Here is a 12785-nt window from a genome sequence, read left to right as displayed (position 1 = left end):
GCCCGCTGTGCCACAGGCTCTGTCACCTACACCACCTCCTCCCGTCCCCCCAGTGAAAAAGCAGCCAGCGCTTCCTGTGTCTCACGTTCCACCCTCTCCCCCTGCTCTTCCTGGCCCGGTCCCCCCGCCCACGCTACCCAAGCAGCAGAGCTTCTGTGTGAGGCCCCCTCCGTCTCCGCTGTCTCCGGCGCCCTACGTGGTGAAGCAGATAGCCAGCCAGTTCCCCCCGCCTCCAACCGCCGCCCCCGCGGAGGCGGCGCCCTTGAAGCCCGCTTCAGCCGCAGCAAACGTCGCCCCTCAGTCCCCGCCTGCTGTGAAAGCAAAGCCCAAGTGGCAGCCCAGCTCTACCCCTGTCCCTTCTCCGGACTTCCCTCCTCCTCCCCCCGAGAGCAGCCTGGTGTTTCCTCCGCCTCCGCCAGCCGCACCCACTGCTGCCCCTGCCCCTGACAAAAGCGGATCTCCGGGCAAAAAGACCTGTAAGACGTCCAGTCCGGGGGGAAAGAAACCTCCCCCGACCCCGCAGCGCAACTCCAGCATTAAGTCCGGCAGCTGTGCGGAGCACCCTGAGCCCAAGAGACCCTCGGTAGACAGTCTAGTCAGCAAGTTCGCAGCGCCGGAGCCCTCGGCGTCTCCCGGCAAGGAGACGCCGCCACCTCCCGCAGCGCCCCCCAAACCTGGAAAACTCAGTCTCCCCGGAGTTCTCCAGCAAGGGGGTGTGTCGGCAAAAGCATCTGTTCTGAGTGGGCGCGGCGAGGACTCCGTGGCAGAATTCCCTTCTCCTCCGTCCGACTCTGACTTTCCACCCCCTCCGCCGGAAATAGAGCTTCCTCTGCCCCCCGTAGACATTGCAGCAGTGTTCTCGGGAAGCACGTCTCCAAAAGTGGCAGTGGTTAATCCGCAGCCACAGCCGTGGGCCAAGTCGGTCAGGAAGGCCCCTCCGCCCACGCGACCCAAACGGAACGACAGCACCCGCCTCACGCAAGCTGAGACCTCCGAGCAGCTGCCAATGGCCACAGTCGTGCCACAAGTGCCCACCTCTCCCAAATCCAGCCTTAGTGTCCAGCCTGGATTCCTGGCTGACCTCAACAGGACACTGCAGCGGAAGTCCATCACGCGGCATGGCTCGCTCTCCTCGCGCGTGTCTAGAGCAGAACCCACAGCCACCATGGATGATATGGCATTGCCCCCGCCACCCCCCGAGCTGCTCTCTGAGCAACAGAAAGCCCGTTATGGAGGCAGTCATATATCAGGCTATGCAACGTTGCGGAGAGGGCCGCCTCCCGCTCCCCCCAAAAGAGACCAGAACACCAAGCTCTCAAGAGATTGGTAGCTACCGTAGGACTTTATTTTCGTGGGATCTGTAATCAGTTCTACAGTCAGCTCACCTGATCATCTACGAATTCAGGCGTTCAGAGCCTCTTGGTATGATGTTGCTGTTATTCAGGTAGTGTTCAGCTATATGTGTGTGTACGTGTGCAGGTACACACATAGCTATACATAGGTAGTGTGTGTATGTATATATGCAGGTACACACATAGCTATACATAGGTAGTGTGTGTATGTATATATATGTATACATATATGTATATGTATATATATAGCTGAAAGTGATTCTATTTATTCTTTTTCTCTCCTAATCTGAAAATGGGTTTTGTGTATTTTGGGTGGCAGCGGCATGGAAGGGGGTGTGTGTCCTGCCAGTCCCTTATGATTTCTATTATCTGTCATGTGGATTGGACCAAAAACTTCTGACTGACTTAGAAGGTATTTTATAAATGTCCATGCGCGGCCTATCTGTGCATGTTGTATATTATATATTAAGGATAGATGTATAATGTGCTGCTTCTCAGTTTGAGAAGACAACCAGAATGTTCGGTGTATCTATGGGGCTTTTGTGTTTGTTTTTTTCCCCAGTTGGCTGAAGTTAGAACTGCTTGACTGACATTTCATTACTATACATAAAGGGGCACTTTAATCAGGAAAACCTCTCAGCTTCATAGAACGGGTAATATAGTGCAGTGTGGGGAAATTTTCAGACACTGATCTGTATGTGGTCGGTCGTGCATAGAAAAAAGTAAATACATGGTGTAACTAAACGATTCTAGTTGCGAAACTATTGCCATGACCCCACAGGAATCTAGGATGTGTTCTGTCACAGGTAAGCCCTTCGCCTGTAATACATGGATAATTTAGTACTATAATCCTGCATAGTTTTTTGTACTGTTGGGATCCTTTTCATGAGCTTGTGAAGCTTTGAGTTTGGCTTCATGATTCTTGCTTTGATTTATTGTCAGAGGATATCCAACACGACACCCTTGGAATGCTCTGTCCCAGTGTGTCTTTCGGTCTCCAGTTACCTCCTTATGGTGTGTGCTGTAGGTAGATGCCGATACTAGGTGTCTGTAGACAATTGCTATATCAGGTGTACTCAATCCTTTGTCCAGTCCAGTATGTTGCATCATGATGAAAAACAAAATCACCTTCTGAAATGCGTCTTTTTTGTATATTGCTCTCTAGAAGGATGGATGATTAGAAAAGAGAACAAAACTGGCCCCTGTGCAGCTGTCATTAATCAGGTTTTTTGTGGCTAGTAATGTGAAATACAAAGAATTCATTTACGTGTGGGACTATCATAGAGGGAGGGGGGAAATGAGTTTTTTGACAGTTTCACCCATAGCGACTGGAGCACACTAGGGTCCTTGCTTGTTGTAGCCTGGTTGTAGAGATTTGTCCAGGTTACCAGGTGTTCTGATGGGAGCTGTATAGTCCAAGTACAGTAAGTGACATTACATATTATGCATATGCAGTTTGGTATAACATAGAATCATTGCTCTAAGGACACACTAATTCTGTATGCTTCACACTATACTTCTAGATGCTTTTTTTCCTCTGTGAATTTTCCTCTGTATATGAGAGAAATGTGTATTGGCTCAACAATTTGTGATGATAAATTGACCGTAAGGTCAATCTCAGAGCTGCTCTTAAACCAGAGAATAAAAACTAGCCTCCCCAGCAGTGATAAATGAGCACACCTTGTAATGAGAGTCTGTGCCTGTTATGAATAGGGATCACCAGTGCAAACTGCAAAAATCTGACACTATCCCATAAGGAAAAAGCGATGCCAATACAGTGGGGCAGAGATACTAAATAATTCAAGAATAAGCAGAGTTGTGCTATGTAAACAGGACTCTCCAACAAAGCACTTCATCATAGAGAGAAAGAGGCACCCCCAGCTGTCACAGATGTGACAGTATACTCATGTGTTTATAGAGCAATAAGAATATATACCATTGTGCATTTGTTACAGCCCTGCTTCTTTAAAAGACACTTTTTAGATCTCAGTTGTTCACAAAGTTTTGTGTGCTTGATATTGTTATGCTTATGAAGTGATCTTTAACACATCTGCGATGTTAATTTAAGCATGCACAGCAATTTGAAAAACATTTGAGGAAGACTGCCAAGCTCCACTGTGACTCATGAGTGAAGTGATTTCCCATTGTCTTCTGCCTGCAGCTTTATATTCTAAGGATCACCCTTATTTGTGGGATAGTTTGTAAGAATAGGAATCCAATGATATATTCATCACTAGGGGTTTTTGTGGTGGTGGTGGTCTTTTTTTTATATTGAAGGTGGGCAACTTCAGCTCTCCTTGAGGGAAAAAAATCATGTGCCCTCAGTCTTCATTCCCTCCCCATTTGAGCCCTAAGATCCAGCCTTTTTTTTCAGTGGGGGATTTCCCGGGCCTTCTTGCTTGTGTCGGTCTGGATGGCAGCCATCTGAACTGATGCTTCTGATGTTTCGTTTTTCTGAAAGAGCAGACATCCTTTAGAACACCAGGGACTCTAAGGAGAACAGGGCCAGAGGAGGAGCTGTATCTTTTTTTTTTTTTTTTTTTTCCTGTAGGCGGGCCTCTCACTGTTGTGGCCTCTCCCGTTGCGGAGCACAGGCTCCGGACGCGCAGGCTCAGCGGCCATGGCTCACGGGCCCAGCCGCTCCGCGGCATGTGGGAATCTTCCCGGACCGGGGCACGAACCCGTGTCCCCTGCATCGGCAGGCGGACTCTCAACCACTGCGCCACCAGGGAAGCCCGGAGCTGTATCATTTTTACCCCAGTCAGTGGCTTGTTGACTATCTGACAACAGGCCGTTTCCCTTTGTATTTCTCCAGAGACAGAAAAGGCTATTTAATCAACATTTTTTCCTCTGTGTGTGAAACAGCTGAATCAAAAAAAAAAAAAAAAAAAAAACCAAAATGATACTTTAGATACACTTCTAGTGTCTTACTCCCTAGTGTTTTTTTTTTAAGTTTTGAATTTGGATATTTGTTAGGATGTGGTTTCGTGGCGGGGGTCAGGGCTTTGGAGATTACTGTTATTTTTGTACTGTTCTTCTTCCCTGGTGTGTTCAAGGAGAAAACATGCTGCCAGGTGACATTAGTACTGTGCCTTCTTTCACTGCCTTCTACTCAGCAGCTCTAACTCAGCAAAGCTTCTTCAGTTCAAGGAAGAAGGTCTTGGCGGCTGTCTTGGCGGCTGTCTTGGCTGTACCGAAAGATCAACAGCACAGATGAACTCACCCTGCTGTGGAGGGCAGTGCAAACAGGTGCCCATTAGAGCTAGTGACTAGATTAATTAGTGACACCCTTAATTTCTACCACATAATTTCAAAATTGGATCCAACCTATGCTTAAAGTTTTGGCACGAACTCTGAAGGGTAGCAAAGCCTGTTCTGGTTAGATTATTCTGTACTGAAGCTTTTACTACTCAAATGCGTTTTTGTTTTTTTTTCCTTAGCTGCTACAGAATCATACTCTTGGAAAAAGTAACTAACTACTACTGTAAAGGTTTACAGGCACCCACTTAACTGTATATTGGATTTTTTTAAATTTCTGGGGCTTTTTAAGATAAGACTGCTGACTTCAGAAAAGTTCTAGGAAACAATTTTCATCAGAACGTCTCACAGTAACGTAGACAAGCTAATGTCTCACAGTCCTTGACATCAAGGTGCTCCTGCCCACTGACACACATCCTGTTAAGGGCTGTGAACTCTCTCGGAAGTCCCCTCTCTATGTAAGTTTACTTGCCACTGAAAGCAGTCCTGAGTTTATCAAGAAAGTTAATCTAAACAAAATTGGGGGATCATGAATAATAATTCCAATAGGGTAACAACTCTGAGGTCAAGGTTATTAATAGCTGTGCATCCAATTAGAGTTTCATAAGCTGCTATTCTGGGAGAATACAACTGCTAATAAGTTCATGTCAAGGATGTAAGGCTACGATTAGCCTGAAAAAAAACTTCAGGTAATGGTAGGATTGGTTTGATTTGACCATCAGGCCACCAACAGAACCCTTTGTCACCTTTTTTCCCTCAGCTAAAAGCAGTTTTATGTTACAAACACAAGGTGATTTTAAACAAGCAAACTGACCTTTCCCTCGTTTTATGTATTACCAAATTTTTTATACAGTTTCCACATAGTTATAACTTATCTCACAGATATAAGTTCAGACCAGTTAAAACTGTATGACCCTGTGTGATTATAGGTGTAATGACTTGCTTTCAATAACATAGGCTTCATAATTTGGATTTATACACTTGATAAGAGGACGTCTCTTTCTAAAAAAAAATCACTTTAGGTTGCAAGTACCTTTTGCCAACTTGGAATTTTGTTTTATACACTTTATGTCATTGCATAAAGCAAGTTATTCCTAACCCTATAGGAATATGTGACCACTCACAAAGTTGAGATTTGATCCATGGAGAGATGCAAGTAGTGCAGAATTAAGTATCCCAATATCTTTTAAGATTTATTTTCATTTAAAAATTGAATAGAAGATCATTGTTAACCCCTTTGCCAGACTCCCTCAAACTAAACAAGTGCTCAGTTCTTAATTGTGCCCTTGGAAGATCTATATGTAAAAGAAATCTGAAATTTAGCTGTACTATAAACTTGATAAGTAAAAATAAGCTAAACACAATATACTTGATAAACACTCAAAGGAAATAATCTCCAGTTGGTTTGCTCTTTGCTTGTTGAAGTATAATAAACCATTTAGAAGAGGAAACATCTGCTATAACTCCCAGTGCCTTGAACTCTTTTGGAGGATTAGCATTAAAAAAAAAAAAAAAAATCCAACAGGCAAACTTTGAGGTGCTAATGAAAGAGAAGGAAGGTGTTTCTAGTTTGTGCAGAAAACAGGAAAAGTGATGGTCTCACAAGAGATGGCTCCATCTACCTAAACGGGGTCTGGCTGCTTTCTACCAAAGACATTTAGAGAAGCGAATCGAGTCAGGGTGATGGTGAATACTACATATTTAAAAGATGGCCAAGTTCAGAAGGGACTGTTGTTCGTGGATGGCTATTAATACCAAGCTCATCATCGAAGCCTCAATCTCTTCTTAGGCAGAACATGCTTGTGGCACTTAAAAAAAAAAATCTGCATTTTGGAAACTGTCCATTGTTAAGTTTATTGTAACCTAATACCAAAAACTGCCATTTTTCATGATTACCACCTCCTATATTTTTCTCTCTACTTGTAAATAATTCCTCCTAGAAAATAAGCATTAACTGGAATGTTTCAAATGATTTTGCTTAATTTTATTATCAGCCACTAGTGAACTCCTTTTATAGAAATGTACATTTAAAATATTAGCTTGTGCTAAATGTCATAAAAACACTGTTTACTGTTTTAAAGAAAAATTGCACATTATATTTAACTGGGATTGCTCCCAGTTGCTGACATCTAAGCTGTGGGAGCTCTGCCATAAATAGATACAATGTAGGAATATACCTTACTAAAGCATGAAAAAGGCAAAAGGAACTGCATTAAAAGTACTGGATAGAAGACGTTATTCAGATGATTATGCACAGCTCAGTAAAGATGAAGTTACAATTTTTCTTTCAGCTTTGTAGCTATTATTTTCTTCTGCTTAAATGTACGCTCTCATTTAATTATGTGCCTTGCTCCCTGATTGTGCAAACCTACATATATATAGATATATATAAGAGATATATTCAGTACTACTGACCATGTTTTTGTTCTACTGCTGGATTAAGTTATTTTCCAAGTTACTCTTGCCAGTTACTGTCAGTAAACTATTGTAATGGCTTAGGACAGTAGTCATACAGTCAGTGTAATTTTTCAGCTACGTGTTTTCCTTATGTCAGCTTATCCAATCCTTAATAAAAATACATAGATTTCATTTAAACGTCAGAACTGTACTTGACTGTTTGTTTGTGGATCGGCACCACTAAGAGCCTGGTTTTGCTGTCTATGTCAAGGTACCCCAAATAGGCTGCAACACGCACATAAAGTGTGAAGGTAAACAAACTATAATTTGATGTGTTCAACTGATTAGCCTGTAAGAAAATAACTTTTAAGATTTTTTTCTTTAAACAAACAAACAAAATACAACTAGGTACTAACTAGTACAAAAAGAGGTGCTGCTTTTTGTTTCAAAGCCTTGTTATCACAATCATGTCTTGGACTGCCATGTCTGTCGAGGTATGTATAAATGTGGATTCGAATGTATTTACAAATCATGTTATCAATCATTTACCAAACTGGGGCAAAAAGAACAGAAGGTCTCCTTTTTTATAGTAAAAGAAAAGAACTGTATGTATTTGGTGGAAAGTGATCAAAACCTCAGGTTCACTGACAGCAAAAATAGGGACAGAAAGTAATTAGTGCAACAGGGAAGGATTCTCTCTGACACACTTAAACTTACCACCTTAGAAAAGAGGTTACAGGAGTTCCCTGGTGGCCTAGTGGTTAGGATTCTGGGCATGCACTGGTGTGGCCCGGGTTCAGTCCCTGGTCGGGGACCTGAGATCCCGTAAGCCACACAGCACAGCCAAACAAAAAAAAAGAAAGAAAGAAAGGAGAAAAGTTACTTGCAGAAATACATTCACAAGACATCTGGATATATACTTTGTAGGATTTTATTTAGGCCAAGTTCTTAGTACACAGCAACAATTAATTCGAAATACAATTTCAAAATTAAAAAGTGAATGTTCCCACAACTCATCTGGAGGTGGTTTAATGGCACACACAAGAAACGTTACTGGCAACAGACTGCTCCCTCAAATTTTCCTACATGGGTTTTTACTCAACTCATAACACCAACCCTCCCTCCGGGAGCTAAAAGTATAACTGACCAGATCACAAATTGTTTACATTCTTTTTTGTAAACCATCTTGTTAAGAAAAAGATGCATGGACACAAATATGATAAAAACTGCGTTTCCATAGAATTCTGAAGTTGCAAAAGACGTTTCCATTTTAATGTGAAAATAAGCTTTTTGTCTTTTGTTTGATTTTTTACAAAAAAACCTCAAGATATTTAGCAAGGATCATTTATACACAGCTAGGCCCTGTCATTTGTCAATTTTCTTCTTTTTTTGAAGAATTATGAGATTCTCAAGAAATAGGAACAAAGATCAGCATAAAATAAACATAAGGTAATGAGCGCAATGCCTGTTTTAGAAGTGTTTTCTAAGGCTCTCTCAAATAAGGCTGTGCTGTGCTCTTTCCAGTGCACAGACACTGTAACATTTTAGCTACATACACCTTATGGAAAAGACCGTTTGTACTGAGTGTAGTTATAAAAGGGTTAAAATGAAGATTACTTTCACTAATTAAGGCTACACTCAACACACTCCTTTAAACAACACTCTGAATGGTATTTATGGAGACATAGCATATCTTTTCAAGTATCTTCCTTAAGACATCCAGTAGAACTTTAAAAGAAACATACAACACAATTAAGACAGTTGTAGAAAGAGTACCAGGCGCTGAGTCAGGAATTCTACCTTTGTTAACTAGCTGTTATTTGAAAAGGAAACATCTAAACCTCATCAGTAAAATGGGATTGAACTAAAATTTCTGAAATCTCATCTAGCTCTAAAATTCTATGACTCTAAGTAAATCATGTGAGGGAAATCATCACCTTAACACTGATCAGGAGTTCCTGGCCAAAGAAGTTCAGAAGTGAACAGATGGGAAGTGATGCAGATCCCCATTCTTTTCCAAGACGTAGCAACCACCTGCCAGTTCCTCCGTCAAACACTTTTCAAAGGGAGAGGTGGCCTTCAGGACATGCCATGCTGTCTCCACTGAGGAGAAAAGGTGGTAAGAAAGTACCGAAGTACCAGTTCTTAATACAGAAAGGTCACCTGCTAAAAGCAAATGAGCATAAGAGGATAAAAGCAAACTACTATCATTTTGATGCCTCTCAAACAGGAAAGTCTTCAGTAATATCAAGAGACTGCTGAGGAGCACAGCTACATTACAGAGACCACTGTGAAGACACATAAAACAGTCTCTCTAGCTGGGTAATAAACAGCAGCAGGAGGGGAAAAAGAAAGGGAGGGATGAAAATGTCTCACCCACTGACTGTTTGTTAGGAATGCAGCAAGAGTAGCAGGCCCTTAAACCCTACTGTAGGAACAGGAGGTGCTCCTGGAGAAGACAGAAAGCAAGTAGCCAAAAGATGGGAAACAATGAACAAGACATCTTAAAGGTTTCATATGTATTTCAAACACAGCAGGCTGAATCTCTCAAGTCTAGATTTTGACACACTGACACTTTTGGTTTTCAATTTACTGCCTAGGCCATAACGTCAACAAGGAAGTATATTTTCATTTACATCCCTATGGCCTTTCAAATAGTAATACTTTAAAAAAGGGAACATACTCTTAACCCTCCCCCCCCCCTTTTTTTTTTAAGGAAAAAGGGAGTGGACACAAGTCAAAAACACTTCAAGAGGAAAAAGATTCCCTCTAGCCTGATAAAATGGTTGCTTACTGGTCAGCAGATTTTAGACTCCGATCATCTTTGCCACAATATTATGTAGCATGTAAGATTTCTGCACTCATTTAGAATTCCTACTACCAACCGTCTTGTGTATAAAAAGATAAATGGGGGAAACTTACGATAAAACAACTACTACCCTCACATACTATTAATAGCATGCAATCTATGAAATGTTACATACATTAAAAGTCTCCAATGACTTTAGGCCTGGCCCATCATTCCACAGTATCCCTCCAAAATGATATACAGAATTCAAAACTATACAAAAATTTAAAATATGCAGAAAATCCAACAGGTGTTATTTTTAAAATAAAAAAATCACACGCCTTAGTACTAAAAAATAAAGGAAAAATCAGCTGACCCCATGGATCCCTCTGCGGCAGGTCTTCAGCCTGAAGGACTTCACTGACGTCTTCTCGGTTCCCCAATCCAGCAGGGGTCCAACAGGCAAGCTGACCACCACCAACTCCTTTTGCACAATTGTCTTCTGGGCTTCTGTAGGTGTGAGCTGTGGGCACTATTTATTGGATTTCAAAATACCCTCTGCCTTATTAGTCCAGGAAGTTTTCTCAGTGAAAAGCTATTTAAATAACTCTGAACATCTAATTTCAAAACAGTTTTCCTAGTTACACACCAACACTGAGAAGAGTTTAACCTCTCCAAGTATAGTCTTGGTTGCGGCCATAATGAAGCTGAAGGCTCAGAGGACACTCAAGGGCCATTACTTTGAAGGAAGACAGGGAATAAAGGGTGTCAAGGTGACCTAACAAAGCATGAAGTGTAATGTGTACTGGAGGCAAGTTAATGAAAACTAAATTCAAAGTGCTGGAGAAATCTAAAAAGAGCTAACTTGCAGTGTGTGAGAAAAAAACCTGCAACCGTAAAACAAAAATCTTGATAGGAAACACTGTACCTGGGTTTCAGTTAAATGGTGGTAAGTTTTCTGCTCTGATAACAGAGTCACAGGTGGAATATTAACTCTGGCTACACGATCTGAACTCCCTCACACCTGCTACCCTTGTTCATTTTTCAATCAAGTTCCTCTCTCTGCACTATTATGTTCAAGGCCCATGTTTGAAATATATGCAGCCTACCGCCTCTCACCTTTCCCCCAGCACTGGCAAGTCACCTGGCAAAGCTCTCTTCTGGCCAAGTCACTGGGACTGGAAGGGACCCATGGTGGCTTTGGCCTGTGAGCTGGTTTATCATCACAGTATTCAGCTGCTGAGCAGCAAGGCCTCCTGGATGTTTTTCAGTATTTCTTATACTGATTACAGAAGAGAGGATTAAAAAGCCATCTGCCTTCCAAACTCCACTGAATCTGAAGTTGTAATTGTGCAGGTGAAAAAAAAAAAAACTTGAATAAGTATTTGGCCTTATACCACTTATCCCACTATTAGTCTGAGAGATAAGGTTCAAATCCTTACCAAGAGCAGCTACTTCAAAAGCCAATCACACAAAATCGGGAATATTTACCTTTTCTAAGTGAGTAAATTCAGCAGTAGCTAACACCTGCCATAACATTCAGAGAGCACAGCAGCAAGCCATTTATTCCCAGTGACTGTCGAGACTTGAAAATAACTGCTATTAAAAAAAAAAAAAAAATTTATCTAAATAGTGAAAGAAGTAAAGAAATAGTTGGTCTGACCTCTAAGGTCCTACTCCTCAAAACAGCACCTAAGGCAAGGGTTTAGGATGCACTTCTGCAGTTCAACCTCTCTAGAACCTTAGGGACCCTCGTGTCTACCTCTGCACGCCCACTTGAGCGCACGGACCAGGCTGCACCTGTCACACCTCTGGGTGCACTGCCAGCAGTGGCAAGGCAGTCTCACGCAGCAGCAGCGCAGTAGAACAAAACCACCTTCAGAATGTTTGGAGACTCAAATCATTCTTATAATCTACGAACTAAGAAACATGAAGGGATGCAAGTCAGCTCAACACTAACTCACCTGGTGCACTCAAGTGCTGAGAGAATGCAGGATTTACAGTGTTGAAATAAGCCATGTGAAACAATTACAAAAATGGTTATGTATGGTCTTTAAATATTGGTTCCCCCTCCTCATCCAGGTGGAAGGAAGTGGGGCTGGGGCACACCCTGGGCCACGAGGCTAACCACAGGCACTGCAGATCATCCAATGCCACAGATTCCGCAGGGGGAGAACTCCCACGCATGTGCAGTATTCCTGAGAAAGATCCCAGATTTCTTTTCTGAATCAGTTTTAACCTGATTTGTTTCACATAGTTATGCTGTTATACCTCTGATATATTCAGAAACCGTCACTTTATTTCAGTCCAAACAGCTCAGCATAGTATAAGTGATGGCAGAAAGAGCCATTTGTTCAAACTCAGCTTGCTTTTTTGTTTTAATACTGAGGGATAAACCAAAAAAAAAAAAATAAGTAGTTTTTGTCATTTGAATCCTTCATTCATTTCACTGGAGGGGAATCCCCAGGGCCGTTTGATAATCTGGGAAGACCTGACTATTCCTGTGAGGGAAACACAGCCTTGCTGAGCTTTACTCAGAATAATGCATGATAGACTCGACATAATTCCCAGGAAAGAGCCCAGTCACTCCATTCATAACTCCTTCATACCAACCATCGTCATTCTTCTTGATGACATAAATAATGGCTCCTTCCTGAAAGGACAGCTCGTCTTCCTTGTCTTTTGTATAATCATAAATTGCCACAACTAGAGGGGGGAAAAAAAGGATATGAAAAAGAATAACGTTCCTAGAAAGGTAGAACCAAATAAATGAATATCTATCCTTTCTGAACTTCTGCAGGACTTCAAACACAGTGACTTTCTAAACACAGGACCCTCCCTGCGAATTCTGTTTTCTAATACCCAGCCCTGCACAGTGGAATCCCATCTTGAGGTTAGGTTCAAAACTGTATAAATGGCCAAAAATAGTATTTAGTCACACTTACTGTTCAACAGTCTCTCCGAAGAGATACAATCCCAGAATAGGGAAA

At 42.0% G+C, this 12785-nt stretch overlaps 1 protein-coding gene across 8 annotated transcripts in view; it reads right to left on the bottom strand.

Moving 5' to 3' along the window:
• Positions 1-11744: 11744 nt before the first annotated feature.
• Positions 11745-12785, bottom strand: part of ABI2 (abl interactor 2) — a 99975-nt gene continuing 98934 nt past the window's right edge. For 2 of the 8 annotated variants that reach the window (XM_007454875.1, XM_007454876.1), the window contains one exon: positions 11924-12501. In XM_007454875.1, coding sequence (XP_007454937.1) covers positions 12326-12501 — 176 coding nt within the window. In that variant the 3' untranslated portion in view covers positions 11924-12325. Of the gene's footprint in view, positions 12502-12785 lie in introns of all 8 variants that reach the window. The other 6 variants (XM_007454877.1, XM_007454880.1, XM_007454882.1 and 3 more) reach the window with 4 other exon arrangements.

Source organism: Lipotes vexillifer, unplaced genomic scaffold (genome assembly GCF_000442215.2).
Source record: "Lipotes vexillifer unplaced genomic scaffold, Lipotes_vexillifer_v1.1 scaffold313, whole genome shotgun sequence".
Classification (NCBI taxonomy): Eukaryota; Metazoa; Chordata; class Mammalia; order Artiodactyla; family Lipotidae; genus Lipotes; species Lipotes vexillifer.
Note: the sequence above shows the minus strand (reverse complement) of the source record. Positions and strands in the feature narration are given on the sequence as shown.